Here is a 27,019-nt window from a genome sequence, read left to right as displayed (position 1 = left end):
GTTAACTGAAATAAAAATTCAAACTAAGCTTTTTTTAACGAAAACTAACTGAAACGGTATTGTGTGTTTACAAAACTAACTAAAATAAACTAAAAATATAAAGAAAATCTCCTTAGTTTTCGTCTTTTGTCTTTTGTGGAAATAAAAAATAAAAAACAACAGTTGGTGATAGACAATACCTTTTCCGGAGCTTTTTTAATCTCACCCCTGACAAATATTACGTGAAAGACTAAAACTAATACTAAAACTAATAAAAACTGAACTAAAACTAAGCATTTTCAAAAAACGAAACGAAACTAGCAACCCCACTTTAAAAACGAATAAAAACTAAACTGTAATTGAAAACAAAACCTCAAAACTAATAAAAATAAAAACCAATGGAAAAATCCCAAACTATTATAACCTTGGTGTGTGTGTGTGTGTGTGTGTGTGCGTGCGTGCGCGCGTGCGTGCGTGCGTGCGTGCGTGCGTGTGCGTGTGTGTGTGTGTGCGTGTGTGTGTGTGTGTGTGTGTGTAACCTTAAGGCCTTTAGCTCTGTTGATAGCTCTCAGTGGTCTTAACACTCTCAGCACCCTGAGGATCTTCACGACGTTGATGGCACTGGACCTTTAACAGTAACACACACACACTCCTGTTAACACGCACATACATGCATACACACACACACACCTACAGTACAACACCAACACACTCAACCTACACTCAACTACCAAGCTTACACACGGCCCTCTCCTTCCAGCGCTATCTATCAATCTATCTATTAGTATATGATATTAGTTCTATCTATCAATCTATCTATTAGTATATGATATTAGTTCTATCTATCAATCTATCTATTAGTATATGATATTAGTTCTATCTATCAATCTATCTATTAGTATATGATATTAGTTCTATCTATCAATCTATCTATTAGTATATGATATTAGTTCTATCTATCAATCTATCTATTAGTATATGATATTAGTTCTATCTATCAATCTATCTATTAGTATATGATATTAGTTCTATCTATCAATCTATCTATTAGTATATGATATTAGTTCTATCTATCAATCTATCTATTAGTATATGATATTAGTTCTATCTATCAATCTATCTATTAGTATATGATATTAGTTCTATCTATCAATCTATCTATTAGTATATGATATTAGTTCTATCTATCAATCTATCTATTAGTATATGATATTAGTTCTATCTATCAATCTATCTATTAGTATATGATATTAGTTCTATCTATCAATCTATCTATTAGTATATGATATTAGTTCTATCTATCAATCTATCTATTAGTATATGATATTAGTTCTATCTATCAATCTATCTATTAGTATATGATATTAGTTCTATCTATCAATCTATCTATTAGTATATGATATTAGTTCTATCTATCAATCTATCTATTAGTATATGATATTAGTTCTATCTATCAATCTATCTATTAGTATATGATATTAGTTCTATCTATCAATCTATCTATTAGTATATGATATTAGTTCTATCTATCAATCTATCTATTAGTATATGATATTAGTTCTATCTATCAATCTATCTATTAGTATATGATATTAGTCCGTCAGTATTAGTCATTTTCATAATCGATTAATCTGCCAATTACATTATTCAATTAATCAATGTGACCATAAAGAGATGGTGAAATTAGGTAATTAAATGCATACACAATCGCATAATAAAAAAACGTTTAAAATCTACTATTTTTTTAAGCCTTTTAAATTTGGGTGGAGTTGTAAATATTGGATAGGCTATTTTGACCATGTTCATCATCTCTAAATCAATTATTCAATTCATTACAAAAAAATAATTAGATATTTCTTGTCGATTGATTAATCATTAATTATGATTGATTGAATGATTAATCGTTTCACCTCTACAAACTAACTAACTAACTAACTACCTACCTAACATATATCTGTCTACTGTATATATTGATCTACCAACGGTAGATGCTATAGGCTTAAAGACTGCTATTAAACTAATAACAGTAGCAGTTGCACCAATAATAGTAGTTGCACCAATAGTAGTAGTAGTAGTAGTAGTAGTAGTAGTAGTAGTAGTAGTAGTAGTAGTAACAGTAACAGTAACAGTAGTCATAGTAGTAAGTTTAGTAAATGGTACTTTAACGTTAAGATAAAATGACATTCCCAGCTCAATATCAACTGCAGCTCAATAACTCAGTGAGTGAATTTGAGAGGAGACAAACTCTTAACCTGACCACAAAAAGACTTTTTTATTTATTTTTTAAACCAAACAATTCACCCACTGGTAGCAGTCATGGAAGCAATGGAAGTATTAGTAGTAACAGTGCAGGTCGTACTGCAGTACTTGATACGGTGAAAATGGATGAATTAGTAGCCGTAAAGTACTGTCGATGCCAATGAAGCGGCGTGTGGAGCTTCATCGATCCCCGTGGTGGGATTTACACAACGTGAGCTACAAGCAGTGAAGACACAGACAAGCAGGTGGACGCAGGGACGTGCTGGGCCCCTGATTCAGCCCGGGGAAAAAAAGAGTTGCAGAGGCCCTCATTGCGCGCTATTGAGAGAGAGATCTCTCTATAGCGCTGCTGCTACTCAAAGATTTGCCATTTCAGATCATGACAAGTGACAAGCCAGTGGGCCAATTACAGGAGTTATATTTCGTCATTGTCGGGTGGAAACCTTGTATGTCCAAAACCATTTTAAAAATGATTTAAACTAGTGAAAACAGCAGATCTACAAGCACACAACGTTCGTTGTGTGCTTGTAGATCTGCTGTTTTCACTACTTTTGTGCGACAGCCTTGTGTGATGAAGCAGGGCTTTGCTTTGCGAAGAAAATGCACAAATTTGAAACTTGGCGATGCGAGGTTTCTGCCCGACAGTGACGATTTACTTTGTTGGCCGGCCAGCCCCCAAAATGGAACGAAGGCCGACACTTTATTTAAAAAAAATTCCCGGCCTGGACCGGCCCGGGAATGAACCGGCCGTTTCGGGAGTTGTCCCGCTTTTCCCCAATGGCCAGCACGTCCCTGGGTGGAGGTAACAGAGACGCAGACACTCAACGATACTCACAGACACACACAAACACCAGAACAGGGATTTTTTACAGACAGAAAGAAAGTTGTTAGACTGGAGTAGACTGGAGAGGAGGTGTCAGTTACAAAGGCCAAAGGTCAGCGTATGTGTGACCTTTTTTCATTTCTAACACAAGAAGGGATTTGAAGGGAAAAAGTGTTTCTTTTTTTCTCAGGGCTTTGACTGAAAGGGATAACCTCGACACGTTACAATTTGAGTCTGTCACTAATATAGACAAACCCACGCACTGTGAGGACGGCAATCATAACTGCGGTGTCAAAGCGGTGCCACCGCGATGCCACAGCTAGAGGGCAGCGCGCCGTGGATTGGTCTATACTGGAGGTCAGGGTCCCCCAATTAGTTTTCCCCAAGGGGCCGAATCATGTCCAGGGTACCAAGCCGAGGGCCACAACATTGCAGGGGGCGACGGTGGCGTTCCCACTACTCCAGCGACAGTTTTCGTCGTTGTCGGGTGAAAATCTTGTATGTCCAAAACCGTTTGTTTTGCATTTATCATTTTAAAAACAACTTAAAAAACTAGTGAAAACAGACGATCTACAAGCACACAACGCCTCACATCGCGAGGCGTTGTGTGCTTGCAGATCTGCTGTTTTCACTACTTTTGTGCGACGGCCTTGTATGATGAAGCAGGGCTTTACTTTGCGAAAGAACATACAAATTTGGAGATACGAGGTTTCCACCCGACAACGACGATATATACTAGTGTTGTTGCTGCTCTTATACTTTATTACTGGGGTTGGTGGGGGCCAGACAGTAGCCCCCCGCGGGCCGCAAATGGCCCGCGGGCCGCCTATTGGGGAACCCTGCTGAAGGTCATTCCTGATAGAAACCTAAGAGGTAGCTTGCACATTTAGTTTGTCACCCATATTATAAATAATAGTGTGACAAAGAAAACATTTGACAACAGTCTACGTTCGATATGCGAAGATATCCCTTTAAGGAAGCAACATTTAAGGATAACAGTTAAGGATAATGACATTACCTTTTTTTTTTATCACACATTTTGTGTCACATAAAGGAGTGAGTTTTCCACATAGATTAAGGATCCGTTGTGTGCAAATCATAAAGTATCACAAGTCATTTCACAAGAGGGAAGCTACAGGTTTAAAGGCAGTTAAAGGCAGGCTTAGTGAGTGTGGGATACTCCATCTGTGATGTCAACGCTGTGGTGGTGTTACAAACAACACATCTGATGTACAACAATTAGAGCCATTTACAATCAAAATCGTCACAAATCAGACAGACAGACGGTCATCTCCAAGTCAATTATTCTATAAACCAGTAAGACTCCCTGATGGGGAGATAAGCGACCGTCAGGTCGCAGCGTGATTTTAGGGCAAAATGTGTAGGAGCAGTGTCCAAAAATGTGTTTGAAAAAATCGGCCTGATGGTGGTGCTATATGGGACAGATCCATGTTGATGAGATGAGTGTAGACATACTGTGTAGCGATTTGTGTGATTTTAGGGCAAAATCTGTAGGAGTAGTGTCCAAAAATGTGTGTTAAAAATTCGGCCTGAAGGTGGCGCTAAATGGGACAGATCCATGTTGATGACATGCGTGTAGAGCAAATGTGTACCGATGTGCGTGATTTTAGATCAAAATCTGTAGGAGCAGTGTCCAAAAATGTGTTTTGCAAGAATCGGCCTCCTGGTGGGGCTAGAAGAGGGCCATGTGAGAATTGATGGGGCAACAGTTGCGGAGATATGAGCAGGGCAAAAGTGTGACGTGTGACAGACGGACAGCTGGTCGAGGTTTTGATAGTAACTGCGACCTATCGGTCGCAATCGACAGACAGACAGACAGACATACAGACAGAAGGATGGATAGACGGATTGACAGATAGATAGATAGATAGATAGATAGATGGATAGATGGATAGATGGATAGATGGATAGATGGATAGATAGACAGATAGACAGATAGACAGATAGACAGATAGATAGATAGATGGATAGATGGATAGATGGATAGATGGATATATGGATGAATGCAGTTTGACCACTGAAGTATCCCACACCCACTGTACCTTTAACAGGGAAAATACGATTCACGTGATATTACTAAGACCCTGGAGAGTTCCGTTAACTTTCATTCTGTCCCTGCTAGGCTACGACTCCATAAAGACAACCATCGCTCCTTTGACAATGAACGGGACAGGATGGGGTACTTCTTCTTTGCTTGTTTAAAAAGTGCTATCGCTGCAACCAGAATTGAACTCGTTAAGGGCTTTTGAACAACAGGCACCACCGTCTGATGAAGTTAATCACAGCGTTTGCGTGTTGAAGTGATGCACAGCATATGGACGTGGATACGTCATCACAGCATCTAGACGTGGATACGCTATCTGCATATGGACGTGGATACGCCATCACAGCATCTAGACGTGGATACGCTATCTGCATATGGACGTGGATACGTCATCACAGCATCTAGACGTGGATACGCCATCTGCATATGGACGACGTGGATACGCCATCTGCCGTATCCATAAAATTAGCTTGCTGCTGCAGTGGTTCAGGAGGAAGCTCGGCCATCTGGGAACCATCTCCTGTCTCCATGTCCAAGACACTATGAGCCCTAGTTTGAGTGTCTTATTCCCAGCTCTTATGCCATTAAGTGATAACGCCACCATCTTATGTGCAATCCTTATTATACAACACTTAACCCTGCAAGACCCGAATTAATTTCTACTGGCCATTTTTTTTTTTAAATCAGATGGTTTTGTAGCAGTCCTAATCACTGCAAAAATGTAATGTTAAAAAATGTATAATGTTTTTGTACGGTTTTATAGCCATAAATCATAAATCATGCTCTAATTTGCATTCTGGGGATATTTTTCACAATATTAACATATGCACGTGTTCTAGACATTCTAATGATCACGAAAAAAAATATTACAGGCATTTTACTTATGTTTTAGTGAGGAATAGCTTCAGTTAAAAAGTGAGATGTTGTTCGTCCAGACGCTGGAATTTCAACTTCTCTGGGAGGTGTGAATGTCAGCCACTGTGGGGGGTATTTATATGCAAATATCATGGCCAATGCCATTGTAATACTAAACAATAGGATTTAATGGTGATGTTAATGTGAAAAAAGAACAGGAAAACTAATTATAACATTTTTTTTAAATGATTTAAAAAATGTTGCCAAAAAGCAACGCTGGGCCTTGCAGGGTTAAGGTTTAAGACTCGCCACCATATTTAACGCATGGGGAGTGTTCATATGTTAATTAAGGGTGCAATGCGGTATCTTGAGATATTTGCTCTTTTTTGTCCATGACTTAAAAAGAATTATCGCATAGCGTTAAGACCTGGTCAGTCTTGAGCGCAAAAATAAATGTTTGGTTGTAAGGACACAACAGTTTGATTGGGCCATAACTCGGTCAATTCTCAAGCGTTTTTTTTTATTTTATTTTTTTTATTCTCTATATTCCTTGAAATGTTTACTTTCATTTGCTGTATTGCAGGATTCTGATTCTTGATTCTGGGCTTAAAATAATTGATATAAATATTTTATATCTCTATGGGGAACATGAATGGGGTCTGGATAGGTGGAACCATGCCCTCTATATGCCCCTAACATGCCCTCTATATGCCCCTAACATGCCCTCTATATGCCCCTAACATGCCCTCTATACGCCCCTAACATGCCCTCTATACGCCCCTAACATGCCCTCTATACGCCCCTAACATGCCCTCTATACGCCCCTAACATGCCCTCTATACGCCCCTAACATGCCCTCTATACGCCCCTAGCAGAAGGTTGGTGCCTTGGATGGTTTCCTCTGCCGTCAGTGTGTGAATGACTGATGTGATGTTGTGTGAGTGGGAGAATGTAATGCACAAAGTAAAGCACTCTGAAGAAAGGCGTTATATAAATGTACCACTTAACGTTAAATGGTAAGTAGACGTTAAGGCATTCAGAGTCGTTTACAGTGAGCAAACTGGAAGAAATGCAACAACGCTACAGCAGAGAAGAGCCTGGGACCTTTAAACCTAAAACTACCACGATGTACAAGGTTAACAAAAAAAAAATTCTTGTATGCTTAAAAATGAGAGTGCCATTCACTGTTATCCATTTAAATAGTCCAGAAATATTTACCTACTGTAACAATAGATTTGTTTATTCAAGGGCTCTTTAAAGGACCATTCCATGTTTAGCTCAATGCCACCTTCACCCATTCACCGTCAAAGGAACAACTCTCAACTAACACATCTCAGCAGCATCATACATTAGGACTCACTTTGAGAGGAAAACATGTCCGATAGAGGTTAACAGTAAACTGTCCAAGGCCATAGGAATACAAAAATCAAAGGAGTAACTTTTCCACAGTTAATGTGCGCGGCAGCTAAATGTGATTATTAATGAGGACCATGTTGACTTACGTCGAGAAGTCTAGGCTATCGGCCATCAAAGACAGAGTGTAATATAGTTTATTAAACATTAGAAATATCACAGAAATGCAACATAATATATAAGAAAGCAGTTTATACATGTGACTGTGAAACGTAATAATGGCCTTATCCCAGTGTGTTACACGTGTGTACATGGAGATGCAACATGAAAACAATGCTGTTATAGTACTTATTGGGTGTCTATGTGAGTATTATATGTTATAGTACTTATTGGGGGTCTATGTGAGTATTATATGTTATAGTACTTATTGGGGGTCTATGTGAGTATTATATGTTATAGTACTTATAGGGTGTTTATGTGAGTCTTGTGCATACAGTTGTGCATACATTTCTTTTTTCTTCACATTAACCACATGAACCCTAGTGTCATAAGAGGGTAAAATTGAAAATACTGTGAAAAATAGACAATCTATATGTTCCTGGGGCTTGTAGATTAGCTATTTTCACTATTTTACATACAATGACGTTTATCGGGTTTAAGAGGTTACTTAGTAGTATAGTAAATTAGTTTTGCTGTCGCCTGGTAGGTACATTCAAGTTGTAGGCATGATGCCCGTAGGTTTACCCTGTGTTTACAACTCTTAGAAATGGCAAGTACACAAGTTAATAAACTAGAATCAGGCCATTGTGAGACAACATGAAGAGTATGAAACAAATGATCACAGAATAAAACAGAATACTTTAACGCACTTTGCCACGCAACAACTTGACCTGTGTGTTTGCGGTACATCATTTGATAAGCTCTCAGCATGTCTAAGCACTGTAACCTTGCAACAATGGTAAACCCTGTACTAGCTACATGTCAACTCTGTAACCTCGCTACATGTCAACTCTGTAACCTAGTCAACTCTGTAACCTAGCTACGTGTCAACTCTGTAACCTAGTCAACTCTGTAACCTAGCTACGTGTCAACTCTGTAACCTAGCTACGTGTCAACTCTGTAACCTCGCTACATGTCAACTCTGTAACCTAGTCAACTCTGTAACCTAGCTACGTGTCAACTCTGTAACCTAGCTACGTGTCAACTCTGTAACCTCGCTACATGTCAACTCTGTAACCTAGTCAACTCTGTAACCTAGCTACATGTCAACTCTGTAACCTAGTCAACTCTGTAACCTAGCTACATGTCAACTCTGTAACCTAGTCAACTCTGTAACCTAGTCAACTCTGTAACCTAGTCAACTCTGTAACCTAGTCAACTCTGTAACCTAGCTACATGTCAACTCTGTAACCTAGCTACATGTCAACTCTGTAACCTCGCTACATGTCAACTCTGTAACCTAGCTACATGTCAACTCTGTAACCTAGTCAACTCTGTAACCTAGCTACATGTCAACTCTGTAACCTAGCTACATGTCAACTCTGTAACCTCGCTACATGTCAACTCTGTAACCTAGCTACATGTCAACTCTGTAACCTAGTCAACTCTGTAACCTAGCTACATGTCAACTCTGTAACCTAGCTACATGTCAACTCTGTAACCTAGCTACATGTCAACTCTGTAACCTCGCTACATGTCAACTCTGTAACCTAGCTACATGTCAACTCTGTAACCTAGCTACATGTCAACTCTGTAACCTAGCTACGTGTCAACTCTGTAACCTAGCTACATGTCAACTCTGTAACCTCGCTACATGTCAACTCTGTAACCTAGCTACATGTCAACTCTGTAACCTCGCTACATGTCAACTCTGTAACCTAGCTACATGTCAACTCTGTAACCTAGTCAACTCTGTAACCTAGCTACATGTCAACTCTGTAACCTAGCTACATGTCAACTCTGTAACCTCGCTACATGTCAACTCTGTAACCTAGCTACATGTCAACTCTGTAACCTAGCTACATGTCAACTCTGTAACCTAGCTACATGTCAACTCTGTAACCTAGCTACATGTCAACTCTGTAACCTAGCTACATGTCAACTCTGTAACCTAGCTACGTGTCAACTCTGTAACCTAGCTACATGTCAACTCTGTAACCTCGCTACATGTCAACTCTGTAACCTAGTCAACTCTGTAACCTAGCAACATGTCAACTCTGTAACCTAGCTAAATGTCAACTCTGTAACCTAGTCAACTCTGTAACCTAGCTACATGTCAACTCTGTAACCTAGCTACATGTCAACTCTGTAACCTAGCTACATGTCAACTCTGTAACCTAGTCAACTCTGTAACCTAGCTACATGTCAACTCTGTAATGTAGCCAGCAGTTATACTGTAAAGCAGTGTTTCCCAAACTTTTGCGTTTCTCCCCTTAACTCTGACAGTGTACAAATGGAACCAAATGGACCTGCCATTTGGTTCCATTTGTACACTGTCAGATTTTAGACCCCCTTAAAGGAGCCCACAGAGTCCCTGGAATCCACTTTGAGAACCACTGCTGTAAAGTGTCAACTGTTAACAAGTCAACACTGAAACTCGTTGTGTTTGAACCAAAAAGATGAAGAACAAACTAAAGGGACTGCAAATGTTTGTGTAGTGTACACAACTACTAGACTAGACTGAGCTAATAGTAAGATGTGGTAGTTTAGGGCGGATTGTGGCTTCAGAATGAGTAAGATGAGTGTGGAAACAGTACCTCCTCAAACACAAACATACTCAACGCCGTGATTTCCAGGTCTAAAACAAGAGATGAGCAAATACGCCCGCTGCTGTTGGCCAAGGTTTGTTTTTGTTCACTCATGTCACTTTGAATCAACATGCTGAGGCTTTTGGGAAGCGCTTTCACACAGACAAGTTACATAGTGGCTCAATGGTTTATATAAAACACTGGTCCTTAAAGTGGGGTTCTCCGGGGACCCCCAGGGGTCCTTGAGGGAGTTTCAGGGAGCAAATTGAGGAACTGTTTAACCACTTTATCCCTATCTACACTTTGGCTGTTGAAAAATAGCCGGCCTACAAGTTCAAAATGTGTCACATCGCAATGCGTTCTGAGCTTGTAGATCAGCTATTTTCAAATAATTTGGAAAAATCTCGGAAAATTTAGAAAAGCGTGGAGTAATTTTGAAAACAGGGGTCCCTATCACAATCATTCAAATACATAATAAAATGTGGGGTCCTTTTTGACATGAAAGTGTTTGAGAAACACTGATTTAAAAAATGTGCCACTGCCCCTTAATGCATATAAAACAATTTCACTCGCATCGTCTAAAAACTATGAAGTAAATAATAATTATTATAACAATCAATATGAGCTCAAATTAAACAAAAACAAAAGGTATGGCAGAAATGGCCAGACACAACGAGGGTTGAAGGTTTGAATACTCACTGTATTCCTGAGGAGATGAGAGACACACTGACCACCACCAGGTCCAGGATGTTAAAGTAGTTTCTACAGAATGAGCCTTTATGGAGGAAAGCTCCGTACGCTGTCATCTGCACACACACACACACACACACACACACACACACACACACACACACACACACACACACACACACACACACACACACACACACACACACACACACACACACACACACACACACACACACACAAACACACCGAGCAAAAGTCCAAGTTAGAACATAACACAACACCACTCCATAGACCATATTCACACCGCGGCCATCTTGGATCACATGACTTCCTGGGATAGCAGCCTGCATTACAAACCATTGTGAACAATGGAGCGATGGTCCCAAAATATGACTTCTGTTCAACCAATTCTTTTTTACCAAATTGACAAATGGGCAGATGACAACATCAACATCCCCAAAAGGATTAAATAGAAGGGTGTATCCACAATATTCATGGTAGTTAGGTTGCAGTGTTACTCTGTACAAAGACTTGCTACAGTATGCAGACTAGTGCTTAATTGCTCTGCCATCATATAGTTAATATTACTGTATTGTGATTTTTGCATATTAATCAGGAACAATCTAACAACAAATAGTTAATATGATAGTGGAGCAAGCACTGCACAGATAGCAAGTCTTGGTACACAGTAAGGTTACATACCTTGAATATCGTTACCATGGATGTAATCAATCCAGTTACTGTAGCCCTTCTATTTAATCATTTTGGGGATGTTGATGTTGTCATCTGCCCATTTGTCAATTTGGTCAAAATAAATTGGTTGAATAGAACTCATATTTTGGGACCATCGCTCCATTGTTCACAATGGTTTGTAATGCAGGCTGCTATCCCAGGAAGTCATGTGATCCAAGATGGCCACGGTGTGAATATGGTCTATTGAGTAGAATACTAGTAATACGCCTCAGGGCGACATGCGGGCCAGTGTTGTATATCGGACCAGTTACCCATATATGGAGATCCATGTACTGTATATATTACATCCCTTTTATGCCCATACATGGAGATCCCTGTCTGAACCAGCCGCACAGATATGGACTGTCTTCCTCCATATATGGGCATTCCCCTATATTAAGTCCTGTTAGATTATGGGCTTAATATTAATGACATCGATATATGAGCATAAAAGAGATTCTGTTAGAGTGGTTCCCATGACATCACAACATTCAATATTATGCCCATACATGGAGATCCCTATCTGAACCAGCCACGCATCTATATATGGTCCATGTCTTGGCCATCTGGCCAGTGATATATATCGATGACATCAGGGATCTTCATATATGGGCATAAAAGGGATTCTGGGGAATAACCATATAGGTGATGTCACCTGTGATATCACAGTGATGTGTCAACCCATAGACTGTAAAAATGTATACACACACAGCTTCATGTCTATACGCGGACAACCTGTGACATTTCTCATGGTAAACTGCGACCTTCGGTCGCAATCATTCATTTTCAGAATACGCTTCACTCGTGTTTGTCTCAAGTACTGAAGACATCTCAGCCAATATATGGAGGTTACATCAGGGAAATCCCGTTTTGGCGACGTAGCGTTAAGGCGAAGTGTACTAACATGGGCAAATGTACGAACGGGGTCTGATCTTAGACCAGCATTATCATCTCACAGTTACACAGCCATTCTTCATGTCGCTGACTCGCAGCTAATAACGGACCTGAATCTGATCCTAGGTCAGCCTAAACACAGCACAGCACACACGTTAAACAGAACTCCAGTTCGTTCCGTATCCTGATCATAGTGCAGCAGCGCACGCCAGCGCACACACTTATGTTTGGGGCAGTTTGGGGCAGTTTGGGGCATGTTTGTTTCAACATATTCTCACCTTCAAAGCGTCAGACAACTGACGCCCTGTCAAGTACCGTACTGTGTCGGACGAGGGGACGCTTTGGGTATGCCTACTGTGTCAAGTGTGGGTATGGCCAGCGGTCTAAGAAGAAAGAAAAAAAAGTTGTTCCCAAAGCGAGATTCGATACCGCTATGAAGGGTTTACCAGCCACCCGACGCTACCGTTCCAAAGTGTCGCACGGGTGAAGCAGAAAGTGAGTTGGGAACGCGTCGGGAGGGTGAAGCAGAGGGGGTGAGAATGGGGCTGTTTGTTTGGGGCAGTGTGCTGGCCTCACAGTGAACTGATGACCAAGGTAGTGAAGCAGGTCCACACACTGTAGTAGGGTTAGGGTTAGGGTTAGGGTTAGGGTTAGGGTTAGGGTAACCCTAACCCTAACCCACACACTGTAGCCTTTGTTTGTTCAGGTATTGAAAGGAGCATCTTTGCCTTTGAACGTCGTACACAACCAGGGACGTGCTGGGCCCCTGATTCAGCCCGGGAAAAAGAGTTGGAGAGGCCCTCATTGCGCGCTATAGAGAGAGATCTCTCTCTATAGCGCTGCTGCTACTCAAAGATTTTTGCCATTTCAGATCATGACAAGTGACAAGCCAGTGGGCCAATTACATGAGTTATATTTTGTCGTTGTCGGGTGGAAACCTTGTATGTCCAAAACCGTTTGTTTTGTATTTATCATTTTAAAAATGATTTAAACTAGTGAAAACAGCCGATCTACAAGCACACAACGCCTCGCGGTGTGCTTGTAGTGTCTCCAAGTTTCAAATGTACAACTTTGAAACTTGGAGATACGAGGTTTCTGCCCGACAGTGACGATTTACTTTGTTGGCCGCCCAGCCCCCAAAATGGAATGAAGGCCGACATTTTATTTGTATTTTTTTCCTAATGGCCGGCCTGGACCGGCCAGGAATGAACCGGCCGTTCGGGAGTTGTCCCGCTTTTCCCAATGGCCAGCACGTCCCTGTACACAACCCAAACGTCTACCAAAGCGTGCATTGTGCTTCATGGATAATCAGCACTGTAAGTATGAACACTGAACTCTACCTTCAGGATGATCTCGATGGTGAAGAGTCCAGTGAAGACGTGGTCTGCATAGCCCAGGATCTGTAGACACAAGTACGAAGTTATATTGAACTGTATTTAACCACTTTAGGTCTAGAATTATTGAATGCTTTAGCTATTGAAAAATAGCAGATCTACAAGCTCACAGCGCGGGACCGAGTGCCACGCTGCGAGCTTGTAGATCTGCTATTTTTGAAAAAGTCGTGAAAATGTGTGCAAATCTTTGAATATATGTATTTTCAAAGCGAACGTTTGCAACTCAAATTTTGCTTCTGGGGGGTCCCTGGAACTAAATATTTTGAGATGGGGGTCCGCGGCCAAATGCATATCATTTTGGGGGTCCTTCACATGAAAAAGTATGAGAACCACTGACATAGTAGTCTCTCAAGAACAGAATAAGCTCCAGTTAAGTGAAAACGACCTTTTCTTTGACGACGTTTAGCCAGATTGCTGACATACAGTAGAAATATAGGTTTTTCAAACAATCTTAGAATGATTCAAAAGACACTTATAGAATCGGGGTTAAGCACTTTAGCCCTCTATTCTTAGTAAAAAAAAAAGAAGAAAGGACTTGAGTTGCAAGTTGCAAGTGTGGGCCGCTGTAATTTGATGAAGGTGTTTGCCACTGCTCTGAGCGTGTGGAATTGAATACAAACCGGTCTGTATGTACGCACATATCAGCCCGTGGACGCCCCATTTTGAAAAGGTACGGCAGGGACTCCCATAAGAGAAGAATTTTACGGCTATAGCAGTGATTCTCGTACATTCTAATGTCAAGGACCCCCAGTTTGATATGCTTTAGAGTCCAATGCATCTGAAAAATGGGTTTGTGGTCTAAAGTTTAGACCACAGACCCATTTGATGAAATGTCTTCTCTGGGAGCCCAATTTACACAGGAAAATCATCAGTGTGTTTTAACACTGAGAGGGTAGAAATGGAACCAAATGGACCCGCGTTTCTACACTCTCCGAGTTACAGACCCATATGGGACTGACTTAAGGGGAACACACACTGGACGCGGAGGCGGCGCGGAGGCGGCGCGGAGGCGGCGCGGAAGCGGCGAGTAAAAAATATGGCCCCGTTATTTTTAATGAACTAACCCACACCGGCGGCGTCAGACGCACGCAACCGCGGGTCTGCCGCCTCGTCTGCCGCACCGATACGCCGCAGTTCTATTTTTCCAGCGTTGCCGCGCGGTGAACATGTTCTCCCATGGTTCTCCCCACCGGGGGAAATGGATGTGCTGTGTGGCAGCGCGCCGCATCCAGTTGGGGTTCCGCCGGCACTTTGCGTGCGTCGATACCGCAACGCGACGCTGCGCAGCCGCCCGCGTCCAGTGTGTGCTCCCCTTTAGACTTAGTCTAAATAGACAGATGCACGTATATATATTCAGCCATCAGTGATAAAACATTTAAAAAATAAAAGAAAAAGGGATTAATGGCTCATAAACAGATTTAATGGGTCATTATGGGCATGTCATGTCTTCATAACATGAAGTTAATCAACTATAGAACTCTAGAGAAAATCCGATTAAGTTTCTCTCTGGTACGTATACACCATTGACATTGATTGTAATCCACTTAGTGTAGCAAATGCAGCGTGGGTAATTGTGGGCCTAACAAGTATGGTACCACAATCCAGTCTCTCAGCATGTGTGTGTGTGTGTGTGTGTGTGTGTGCGTGTGCGTGTGCGTGTGCGTGTGCGTGTGCGTGTGCGTGCTGCGCGCGTGTGCGTGTGCGTGTGTGTGTGTGTGTGTGTGTGTGTGTGTGCGTGTGTGTGCGTGTGACCATCTTGGAAATGGTACGTACGTTCGACCACAGTCTTAGCAAGGTGCTAAAGTACGGCCGCCAACGCCTTAAGGATGTTATTACACAGCTTGTTACAAATGTAAAACCGCTTCATATTTGCAAGCCTTGGTAGGGTCGATAAGTCAGTTGTGAGAGGCCTGCAGGTTGGCAGGAAGAATGCCCGATCCAAGAGCTGAGGGAGGCGTTGGCCTGAGTTGTGTTTAGTGTCTGTGATAGTTGGCATTCACCATCTGGGCATGGAGGAGGCCATGCTTCTTGTACCCGTGATCTGTGCCCTGAAACATTTGTTACTTGTCGCGTTTCCCAAGTTTGTGCTTGTCTACTAGGGTTTGTGTTCAAGGATTTATTGTTAAATGTGAACGCAAATAAAGATGTTAAATGTTTGTGTTTGTGTGCGTGTGCATGTGTGTGTGTGTGTGTGTGTGTGTGCGTGTGCGTGCGTGTGCGTGTGTGCGTGCATGCGTGCGTGCGTGCGTGCGTGCGTGCGTGTGCGTGCATGTGTGTGTGTGTGCGTGTGCATGCGTGACACCTCGTTCCTGAAGGAGTTGTTCTTCACGGGGTCCTCAGCGGCCAGGCTGATGCTGCTCAGCAGAATGAAGAAGAGGATGAGGTTGGTGAAGATGTTGTGATTGACGATCTTATGACAGAAAACCCTGAACCTGGAGAGAGAGGGAGGGAGGGAGAGAGAGGGAGGGAGAGGGAGGGAGAGAGAGACAGAGGGAGGGAGAGACGGAGGGAGGGAGGGAGAGAGAGACAGAGGGAGGGAGAGAGAGAGAGGGAGAGGGAGGGAGAGAGAGAGAGAGAGAGGGAGAGAGAGGGAGGGAGAGGGAGGGAGAGAGAGAGAGAGAGAGAGAAAGAAGGAGTGAGAAAAGGAGTGAGGAGGGAAAGGGAGAAAGGGAAGGAGACAGTGTTGATTTTGTCGACTAAAACTATGACGAAAAAATGTTTGTCGACGGCGTTTTTTTCACTGACGAAAACGAAATAAAAACGAAATAAAAACTACGCTGTCATGACATAAAACTAGACTAAAACGTTAGGGAGCGGCTGGTGGAGAAGAGAATCATTTTATGTTTGGCTGCTCTCAGGTGTTGCATGCTGAAATTTAGCCGATCCACAAGCTCACAACGCGCCGCAGCGCGATGCGTTGTGAGCTTGTAGATCGGCTATTTTCAGCATGCAACCAAGTGTAAAATCAGCCATTATGTCATAAAGGCCTGCCAAAATACATTTTAGTCGACTAAATCAACTGTAGATTTATGCAAAAAAAAGTTAGACCAAGGCACTCTTGAGGGACAGTTAAAAAGCCTTTATTTTAGGGCTAAAAAAAAAAAAAGTTATTCTTGCCAATATGCATTAGCCCTAAAATAAAGACTTTTTAACACATCTGGTGCCAACCCCGAGTTTCCCGAGTTTGTATTGGTACCAACGCTGTGCCAACCCCGAGTTTCCCGAGTTTGGGCCGTTTTTGATTTTTTTTTTTTTTTCAAAAGCTTTTTTTTCAAAAACATTTTTTGGATCTCCAGAAATGTATTAGGCATGATCGCGATCGCGAAATTGCATGTTTAACCCCCATACCAACCCATTCTTTCAAACATGGCAGCCATGTTTGTTTACATCTGAAGAAAACATAATGGCCCATAAATCATGAATGCCTGAACGGATTTCCAAGCGGACTTTTTTTTGTTTGAAAGCTGTGAACAGTGTGCACACACGTGGTGCATCAGCTAGGCATGGGCGTGCACTTTTTACACAATTGCGCAATTACATGGAAGTCTATGGTAACCATGGCAACGTGGGACATTGAAGAGAAAAAATCATAGCAACATAAGTGTTAACTGTCCCTCAAGACTGCCTTGGTCTAACTTTTTTTGCATCAATTTTGTCACCTGACAACCAAAGAGCACCTTTCCTGGGAGATTTTTACTCTACAGCCAAACAGATGCACTCCTTACTCTCTGTTTTCTACAACTGTAGATTTAGTCGCCTAAAATCTTATGATATTTAGTCGACTAAAATTAGACTAAAACTAAAACTTTTCAGGTGACTAAATTATGACTAAAACTAAAAGGCATTTTATTCAAAAGACTAGGACTAAAACTAAATCAAAATTTGCTGTCAAAAACAACACTGGAAGGAGAAAGATCTGATGTGAAACGGTGTGTGGAGAGTGAAATAACATCACAGGACTACAAGTCAGACTGCAGTAGTTGAGCAAATGGTCTTTAAAGCTATACTGTGTAAGTTGCTCAACTAGTGGTCAGTAGCTCTATAGCAAACCGCGGTCGTGTCCGCGTCTTTCGGCCGTTTTTCGCCGCGGACCGGGCCTCACACCCCCACGTCTGCCTCCACCTCGCCGAGATCTATCTTTAGAGGGGTCCCTGGTTCCTGTGCGTTCAGGCATTCCGGAGAAACGGACTCCTTCACCCGAGTATGGAGACACACGGGCGCCTACAAATATGGCCGCCCTATTGTGATAGCGACCCCACTTCAAGATGCGCTGTGATTGGCCGGCAGTGTATAACCCTCGCTGTGATTGGCCGGTAGTGTATGATGACGTAATTTTTCCGCGAAAACCGGGCCCCGGTCAGGATCATAGAAAACATATAAAGAGAAGGCTTTGGAAGCTGAAAATAACGGAGTGGGTGTTCTAAAACTTTAGCGATTTAACAGTTAGGACAATTTTAAGATTTGTTTTATAAATAAAGTTACATGGTATAACTTTAAAGCACTGTTTCCCCAAGACGTGGGTCGGGACCCATTCGTGGGTCGTGGAAGAAATCTTTATGGGTCACAAGTAATCTAAGAAATTCCATATAACCGATCTACAAGCTCACAACACAGCACGAAGCGACGCATTGTGAGCTTGTAGATCTGCTATTTTCACTAGTTTGGCTTCGGGGCGAACGTTTAATTAACCCTTTGGGTCATGGTGGACTGGGAACCAACGCAAAGGACAACTTCACCCATTTGTCAACCGATCTATCTTCATGTAATGCTCATACTAAGACGGTACCATACTCCGAGGAGGGAGGTTTTTTTCTTTTACTTGTTGGTGTTGCTGAAGACGAAGAAGGCTCTGGCCTCCGGCATGGGGATGGCTTTCTCCTTCAGCTGGACGTCGGAGAGCGGCCGCGGCCGAGGGCCCACCGGCATCTCTGGTTCCTCCTCCGCATCGGAACCTACAGTCAGGGTTCCCACACATCTTTACCCATTCATTTACAAAACTTTTACAAAACTTTTCCAGAATATTTAACCCGATTTCCAGGACTATATAATATAATATAATTCAGCTCAATAACGAGTCGTTTACTCCTATGCGCAATGCCCAAAGACGGGTAGTGTATGGCAGTGGTTCTCAACCCCCGAAATAATCATATTTGAACCCTGACGAGCACTAAGAGTAGAGGAATTTTGTATAACACGTTTTTATTGTGAAAATAGCCGATCTACATGCTCACAACGCCTCGCGTTGCGAGGCGTTGTGAGCATGTAGATCTGCTATTTTCACAATTTCTGCCTCTAATATTTGACAATTTGGCCAAAGTTTAATTTGTCATTTCAGATTGACAAAATCAATAACCAAAGACAACGCATGGATATTTTTTCCAGAACCTTCCAGGACCCTTGATCAATTCCAAAACTTTTCCAGTACTGGAAAAATATTTTTCTAATTTCAAAATATTTCCAGGAATTTCATGACCGTGGGAACCCTGTACAGTACACATCACCGTGAAGATCACAGGTACGGTTGGTTGTGTGTGTGTGTGTGTGTGTGTGTGTGTGTGTGTGTGTGTGTGTGTGTGTGTGTGTGTGTGTGTGTGTGTGTGTGCGTGTGCGTGTGCGTGTATGTGTGTGTGTGTGTGTGTGTGTGTGCGTGTGTTCGTGTGCACGTTACCAATGTAGTCGTTGGCAGGATAGGGATTCTTCTCCTCTGTGTCCCCATCCATGTTGATCTGAAAGATCAGACAGATTATAGTCATTTATTTCACTCACTTGAGTCATACATGCATGTGTTTGGTAGCAGTGTGTGCTAGAGCAGACCATCGCTCAGCTAGGCTACAGATGTAAACTCTTGGTTTTTATCTTTGGGAGCCTAGGGCATGTGCACAAGCTGGTTGTAAGGGGCCTTCAAATGGCCGGCCTCCCCAAAAGGAGAGCCAAACAATTAGCAAGGTACTGCTCTGTATCAGCTATTATAGGAAGTCGCTCCATTTGGAGGAGGCGTTGTTATCTTTACCCATGATTGTTGTCTGCTGTGCTTGACATCTATGCCAACAGTATTGTGTGTAACAATGTTCTGCCCTACCTGCACTTTGTAACTGGCAGTTTTCCTTGATTATCTGACTGCACTGATATTGTTTATGTCCTTTGTACGAGGAATTATTGTACTTCTGCTTATGTGGACATAAATAAACATTTCAAATGTGTGTGTGTGTGTGTGTGTGTGTGTGTGTGTGTGTGTGTGTGTGTGTGTGTGTGTGTGTGTGTGTGTGCGTGTGTGCGCGCGCGTGTGTCACCATATATGGAGGAGGCAGTGGCGAATTTTCAGGACCTTCAGGGTATTCAGAGAAGACCCAGGGATCCTCAGAAGAAAGAAAATAATATTTTTATTTTTAAATAAAAAATATGTTTTTATTTTTTATTATTTTTATTAAAATAATTACAATTATTTGTGTTGGTAATCTGTTAAACTGCACTGTTTCGCTCGCTATACTCGTTGTAGTTGTTTCTTCCCCAAGTTCTGTGCATAGGGAGTGCTTGTGTGCTGGGGAAAATAACAGCCAAAATAACAGAGTCTCTGCGCAGATTACTCTCCCTCACGCGCAGGTCTTCCAGAATTCCCTGAGCCAGTTCCCCATAATACAAGCCTTGGTGTGGATTGTCAGTTTGATCAACCAATCATATTTTGAGGGCTCTGGTCTCGGGTATACGGAACACCCACGTTCAACCACCAATCAGAATGAGTTAAGTGACTACTGGCCAATCACAACACGGCTTTTCCGGGACTTGGAGTGGAACAACAAGCATGTTTCACACTCACTATGCACTACACGTGAAACTTGTAAAGTAAACAGACGCGACATGGCTGCAGCTGGAGTGAACGCTGTGGATTTATTATTATCGTTGCCTTTTTCAAGAAGACTGTTTTATGAAAAGATGGACAGAACTTAAAAGGAATGATAGCTTTATGAACCCATCTTTGAGAAATTCACACAAAAGGACAGGAGGATGTTTTTCTTTTCTTCAAGTGAACAACATCGGTGAGAGAAACTGAATTAATTTATATTGCTGGATATGCCGCTGTGCATTTAATTTCCATTGATTGATCATTGAAGAATGTATTAGAAGTTTGCAATTGGAAAATGTACAGTTTCATGACAGTACAAATCACTGGTCAGCTAAAAGGAGATCCTAGTAAACCTTACAGCTTATTTACACAGGAACCACTTTATGTATCTCACATAACATTGAAAGACCGATTGATACACTTAGGCCTGTTTTTGTCTATTTAATGTGGGTCTTTCTGGACGTGGTCTTTCTTTACATTGATAGCTAGTGTTGTTACATGATGGTGGACAGTGCGTTTTGCTTTGTAAAGCGCGCTATGTTAAATGGACGTTTCGATTGGTTGCGCTGGTTGTGTCTTGTGTGGCTCTGTCTGTCAGCAGCGCACATCTATTTAATCCTTATATTGGCATTGGTTTGAAAGTCTTGGTTTGGAGTATGTGTGTACTGTGTAGTGCTAATTAGGTTAAGCCTACCCAGCGTGCTTGCCTTGTACTGTCTGCTGTTCATTGTTAACCAGTTTTGTAAAAGAAAAAGAAGAATGAAAAAGGCATACAATTTGCGCGCATGTGCACGCACGGGGGGGGGGGGGGGGGGGGGGGGGTGCGTCCCCGAAGGTCCGGTCCCTTGGGGCACGCATCGCCACTGGGAGGAGGCAATGCTTCATGTATCCTGAAACACTTGTTCTGTTTCCAACATTTATTGTTTATTGCATATCTACTATTGTTTGTGTTCAAGATCTTTTATTTTTTATCCCCCATTTTTTTTTCACCCAGGTTCAATTATCTAATGTAATCCTGGGCTCTGCTCTCCCTCTGCCAACCTGGGGAGAGCAACAGACTGACCTCATGCTTCCTTCTAAATGCACGAGGAGTCCAAGCTGCTTCTTTTCACCTGACAGGGGGAGTTTCCCCTGGCTGGACGTTGCGCATGGAAGGAACACGTTATTCCAACCAGTTCCTTTCCCCTCCATCAGGCGCCCCAGCTGGCCAGGGGGAGGCAGTATAGAGACCAGGATTACTGCATGTTATTTGTGACACGGGGAGAACATGCAAACTCCACACCGAAAGACCCTTTGGCCAACCCCACCTATAGGGTGTGGGCACTGATGACGCGGAGGAGAGAACACGCCTCCCAGGGCCCACGCCGTCCCCAGCGGGAATCGAACCCGGGACCTGTGGGGCGACGGCGCTACCAACTGCGCCACCGAGACCCCAAGGTCAAGACTTTCTTGTTAAATGTGTACGCAAATAAAGATGTTAAATGTGGGTGTGCGTTAGGGCATTCACGAATAGCGATTTTTAGTATTCGAATTATTCGACCTCAAAGTATTCGAATAGTCGATTATTCGACAGGACTGACCAAACTGTCAAATATTAAGTAAGCAAGAGGCGAACATTGTGAAAATAGCCGATCTACATGCTCACAACGCCTCTGTGAGCATGTAGAACTGCTATTTTCACAATATTTATCTGCGTAACCGAGTCACATTAAATGTAATACCTACAATTCCAAGTGCTTGTCAGGGTTCTTCCTATTGTTGGACATCGTGAAAATGTTAAAGAACGTAATTTATGTTGAACAACTCACAGGCTCATTATTATCACTTGGCCTGGTTAAAGAAGGAACGATATTGACTGGTTGAAATGACTGCAGGTGCACTGGAAACTTTGCAAGCCTTTGAAGCCTCTTTGTGGTTATGCATTTCCTGTGGTTGAACTACATACACTGTGTACGGAACATACAGCCTGTATTTTCGAGACATGCATGTCTATTTTCATCACTGATCAGCGCATTCTGCATACCTCAGCATATGTCTATGTCTGAAAAAGATGCAAGATAAGCTCCTTTGTGAGTGTGCACACCTACGTGCACACACGCACACATACATATGTCTGGGGAATTTCCCTGAGATCGAACCATCGTATATAACGGCTCACACCAGAGCATCTTTTAGGCTTTTTGGGGGATTTTTGGAGGACACGGAGGGCTTATGCCCTGCCGTTGGTCCTCTGCCCCTTTGCGCTCTTTTTTGGGGATTCTTCTCTTGCACCTTGGTCAGATCTCAAGCAGTTGGTTCCACATGGATGAAGGTAAAATTGACTTACATTAAAAGAGGTACATTTCTCTATTTTGAGATTAAACCTATTTGGTGCCTATATTATACTTTTTTGGAATTATCTAAATCTAATGGAACCTCCTGCTTTTAAATCTAAATTTGGAATTATTTTTAGAACAAGCCTAATTTAAGGCATTGGTAAATCCTGATTGATTTCTTTCCAATTATTTTTGTATTTGCATTTGTATTTTTAAATGCACATGTGTAATACCACTGAGTGAATAAAAGGAAGCTTTAAACTTCCAAAAAGCCTCATTTTCGGTAAGGAGAAATAAAGTGCTGTAAGGATAAATTGACTTTGTCTTCTTTAGAAGCAATACCCATCTGTGAGTATCTGAATTCCACACGGCTGTTACATTACTGATAAAAGCTCACACTTCATATTTTTAGTCTTTAGTGGTGAGCATCAGTACGTTTCTCTGGACAGAGTAGGACAGGTAGTCTCGTAAGAATCTTTTGAGGACCTTAACTGTCTTGTCTGTGACATAAAAAGTGTACATCGTGAGGGTTAAGGCTGTTTTTTTCTGTGGTCGGAGACCTCCTGTCCGAAATGTATTACACACTGCTTTCAGGGGAGCCCCCGGGCTCTCCCTGTTACAGTCTTCACTATCTAGCCAAGCTTTATAAACCAAGAAGAAATATATATACAGTATTTTTAAAGACAAAAAAATTAGGGCTGTCAAATGATTAAAATTTTTAATCAGATTAATCACAGCTCAAAAATTAATTAATCATGATTAATCACGAATCGAACTATGTCCAAAATATGCCATTTCTTTATGTATATTGTTGCGGTAATGGCAAGCTAAAGATAGATTTATCATACAATATGTAGGCCTATATATATGTTTATTATCATTATTGTTATTATTATTACCCTTTATGCATTTTTTTACCTTACCATTTATTGTGTAGCAATAGCAAATATTTATACAATAGGCCCATGGCTACGTCTAAAACACTGGCTTACACATGACTTTTCAGGCTGTGACCCCCCAAAATAATCATATTTGAACTGGGGACCCCCCTCCCCCCACACCACACACCCTGACGAGCACTTGGAATTGTAGGAGTTGGCATTACATTCGTTTTGACTGTTTGCTTGTGAAAATAGCAGATCTAGATCCACAAGCATGTAGATCTGCTATTTTCAGAATATCTGCCTCTAATATTTGATAATTTGACTAATGTTTGACCAGAGGTATGGTATAGGCCTAGTAAAAAGCCCTTAATTTGTCAGTTTAGAAATGTGCAGATGCCACACCTATACTGTATGTTGGTCTGTTTATTGTTGAGTGAGAAAACAATGTTAACATTAAGCTTAACATCTGGGGACCCCCCGAAATAAAATTGGGGATCCCCCTAGGATTCCCAACCCATAGGTTGAGAACCACTGCAATACAACACAGAATTATTTGACATCTAGGTTACAGATAAAACAGCTGACACACGTGCACAAGACAGAGAAAACAAGCGTTTGTAACAGCTGCCATTAATGTTGGGCTGTTGATTGCCTGGGTCAAATGCGCATTTTCAACGACAACGAGGCGATCGATCGTTAAGCTAATGTCATGCCTGGCAGTGCCGTGCGTCTTTCATCTGATCCAAGTAAGTTTGGAGCACCCAGGCCAGCAGCCCAGCACCCTAACAACATCGCGGATTTTAGGAACAGAGGTAGAAGTAGGCTAGAATATATATTTTTCAGATGTATTGTATGATGATGATCAGGTATTATTCCAGTGAACGATCTAAATCCTGTTTCACTTTGAAACCGCAGCTCTGAGCTCTCCTCCGTCTCTCGCTGCTGCAGTCAGAGTGACATGCTTGTGTGTAGAAAGGGAAGGGGGGGTGGAGGAGGAGCAGTGGCAGCGCTATAGGCTACAGTAAGACAGTGTTCCACCGCAGACAGTGTTCCACTGCAGGTCGTTCTGCTCTTGGATTAATTGCGCTAAAAATTTTAACGCAATTAATAAAAATTATTAATTACCGCAGTTAACGCGATAATTTTCACACCTTTAAAAAAAAAAAAAAAAAATAAGCGAATATTCGATTTCGGTGAACAGCGTCGAATAGTGACTTTGATATTGGAATATTTGGTGAATGCCCTAGTGTGCGTGTGTGTATATTGTGTGCGTGTGTGTATATTGTGTGCGTGTGTGTATATTGTGTGCGTGTGTGTATATTGTGTGCGTGGCATGTTGTGTACCTTGGTTGCCGTGTTGGTCTCTCCATCAGAAGTGATGGACTTCAGTTCGATCTTCTCCTTCTTCACTTCTCTCTTCACTTCCTCCAACGGAGGCTTGTCGTTGTTATGGCATCGCTTCTCTGGGCTGAGCGTCCTGAGGAAAGTGGCATCATTTGTAGTTTTATGCAGGAATAGAAACTCTATTTATGAGAACTTGCTCTAAAGCAGGGGTCTTCAACGTTTTCAGGACAAGGACCCCTTAGTTGAGAGAGAGATGAAGCAGGGACCCCTTAGTTGAGAGAGAGATGAAGCAGGGACCCCTTAGTTGAGAGAGAGATGAAGCAGGGACCCCTTAGTTGAGAGAGAGATGAAGCAAGGACCCCTTAGTTGAGAGAGAGATGAAGCAGGGACCCCTTAGTTGAGAGAGAGATGAAGCAGGGACCCCTTAGTTGAGAGAGAGATGAAGCAGGGACCCCCACAACCTGTTCATAGTTTCCATATAGTTCCATTGTTTGACAGCACAATCATCAGTGTATTTTGGATTCATGTCAATTTGTGTTTTCAGATATTTAACCACTTGAACCATCAATACTTAATATAAACTTTACCTCTCACTCTGTACTTAGTCTGCTCTTTTTCCCCTCTACACCAAAGTGCATTGCCGAAAATAGCCGATCTACAAGCTCACAACGCCTCGCAGCCGAGCCGTTGTGAGCTTGTAGATCTGCTATTTTTGGCTAAAGTTCTCAGAATATGGACACTAGGGTTCAAGTGGTTAATATAAAAAAGGGGGGAAAAAAGTTTCTATCACACAAAGATTTGGAGGACCCCCTGTAGTAACTCTGAGGACCCCCCAGGGGTCCCTGAGGGGGGAGGAGTAGTTTACCCAAAAAACTATCTATCAATTACTGTACACACAACGCCATGAAGCCTTGAATACATGGAGATTATTTTTAGTTTTTTGCCGCATTCCTAAAAATATTCCAGCCTGTCTCTCCAGTAGGAGACTACTGATGTTACCCCTTGGGATAATAAAGGTATCTATCAGAGTCCAGGGTGAAGAGCTATCCACCGCAAATTTTAGGTGGAAAGCTTTCCACCTCAAGTCAGAAAATAAGTGGAGGCCATCATGGTCCGTCACGGTGGAGTCCTATTCACCGTGACTGACTGCTCTAGATCGACCAATCAGTGATAGGGGGGAAGAGCCTATCTGTCTGAAAGTAAAAACAGAGACATGTGTCGGGACTCGCGGTGGAAAGCTCTTCACCGCGAGGAATGACGCAACGTTGTAGTTTTATGACTTGAAAAGACTACACCGCGGTGGATAGCTTTTCACCGCGGTGCCTACTATGATAGGGGCTTAACAGGCAGCTACCGAGCAGCCACCCGTCAATTATTGGCTCAGGAGTGTCATGGCGTGTGTCAATGATAGAACATATGTAATGTTTGGGGAAACTACTCCTTTAAGTGAATGACTGACAGTATGAATGAATAGATAAATAAATACTGTTGCATTACAACCCCACACACGTCCTCTTATCAAAAAACAGCAGCACTTTTACCCACAAGGCACTGGGGGTGTTTTGTTTTGTGAGCTTAACTTCCTGAATCCATCAAGGAGATGATTCATAATAAGTATTGTTATCTTAGGTTGTTTATTCATACCGTATTACAGTATGTTTATTTGTTCTCATGATGTACAATATTGCTGTTGCCATTTTAATGTATTTTACGTGTCGTTTGTAGCCATCATTACACCTGCCCACTGCCCAGTGACTTCAGTTGAAAGTGAACTATAATGGCTGTTAACTGATAGTTTTATTCTGTGAATAAAGAACATCTATAAATATACAAGCTCACAGAAC

At 42.1% G+C, this 27,019-nt stretch overlaps 1 protein-coding gene across 1 annotated transcript in view; it reads right to left on the bottom strand.

The window, feature by feature from the left end:
- Window positions 1-27,019, bottom strand: part of cacna1c (calcium channel, voltage-dependent, L type, alpha 1C subunit) — a gene marked incomplete at both ends in the record, with an annotated part of 341,751 nt that overhangs the window by 76,053 nt on the left and 238,679 nt on the right. The window contains 7 exons of the mRNA XM_080754433.1: window positions 519-606; window positions 10,781-10,887; window positions 13,738-13,797; window positions 16,094-16,223; window positions 18,611-18,743; window positions 19,460-19,517; window positions 25,176-25,308. Coding sequence (XP_080610559.1) covers window positions 519-606; window positions 10,781-10,887; window positions 13,738-13,797; window positions 16,094-16,223; window positions 18,611-18,743; window positions 19,460-19,517; window positions 25,176-25,308 — 709 coding nt within the window. The remainder of the gene's footprint in view (window positions 1-518; window positions 607-10,780; window positions 10,888-13,737; window positions 13,798-16,093; window positions 16,224-18,610; window positions 18,744-19,459; window positions 19,518-25,175; window positions 25,309-27,019) is intronic.

This window comes from Nannobrachium achirus (genome assembly GCF_963921795.1).
Source record: "Nannobrachium achirus genome assembly, chromosome: 23".
NCBI classification, from domain to species: Eukaryota; Metazoa; Chordata; class Actinopteri; order Myctophiformes; family Myctophidae; genus Nannobrachium; species Nannobrachium achirus.
This window is presented reverse-complemented; position numbering and strand designations above follow the sequence as displayed.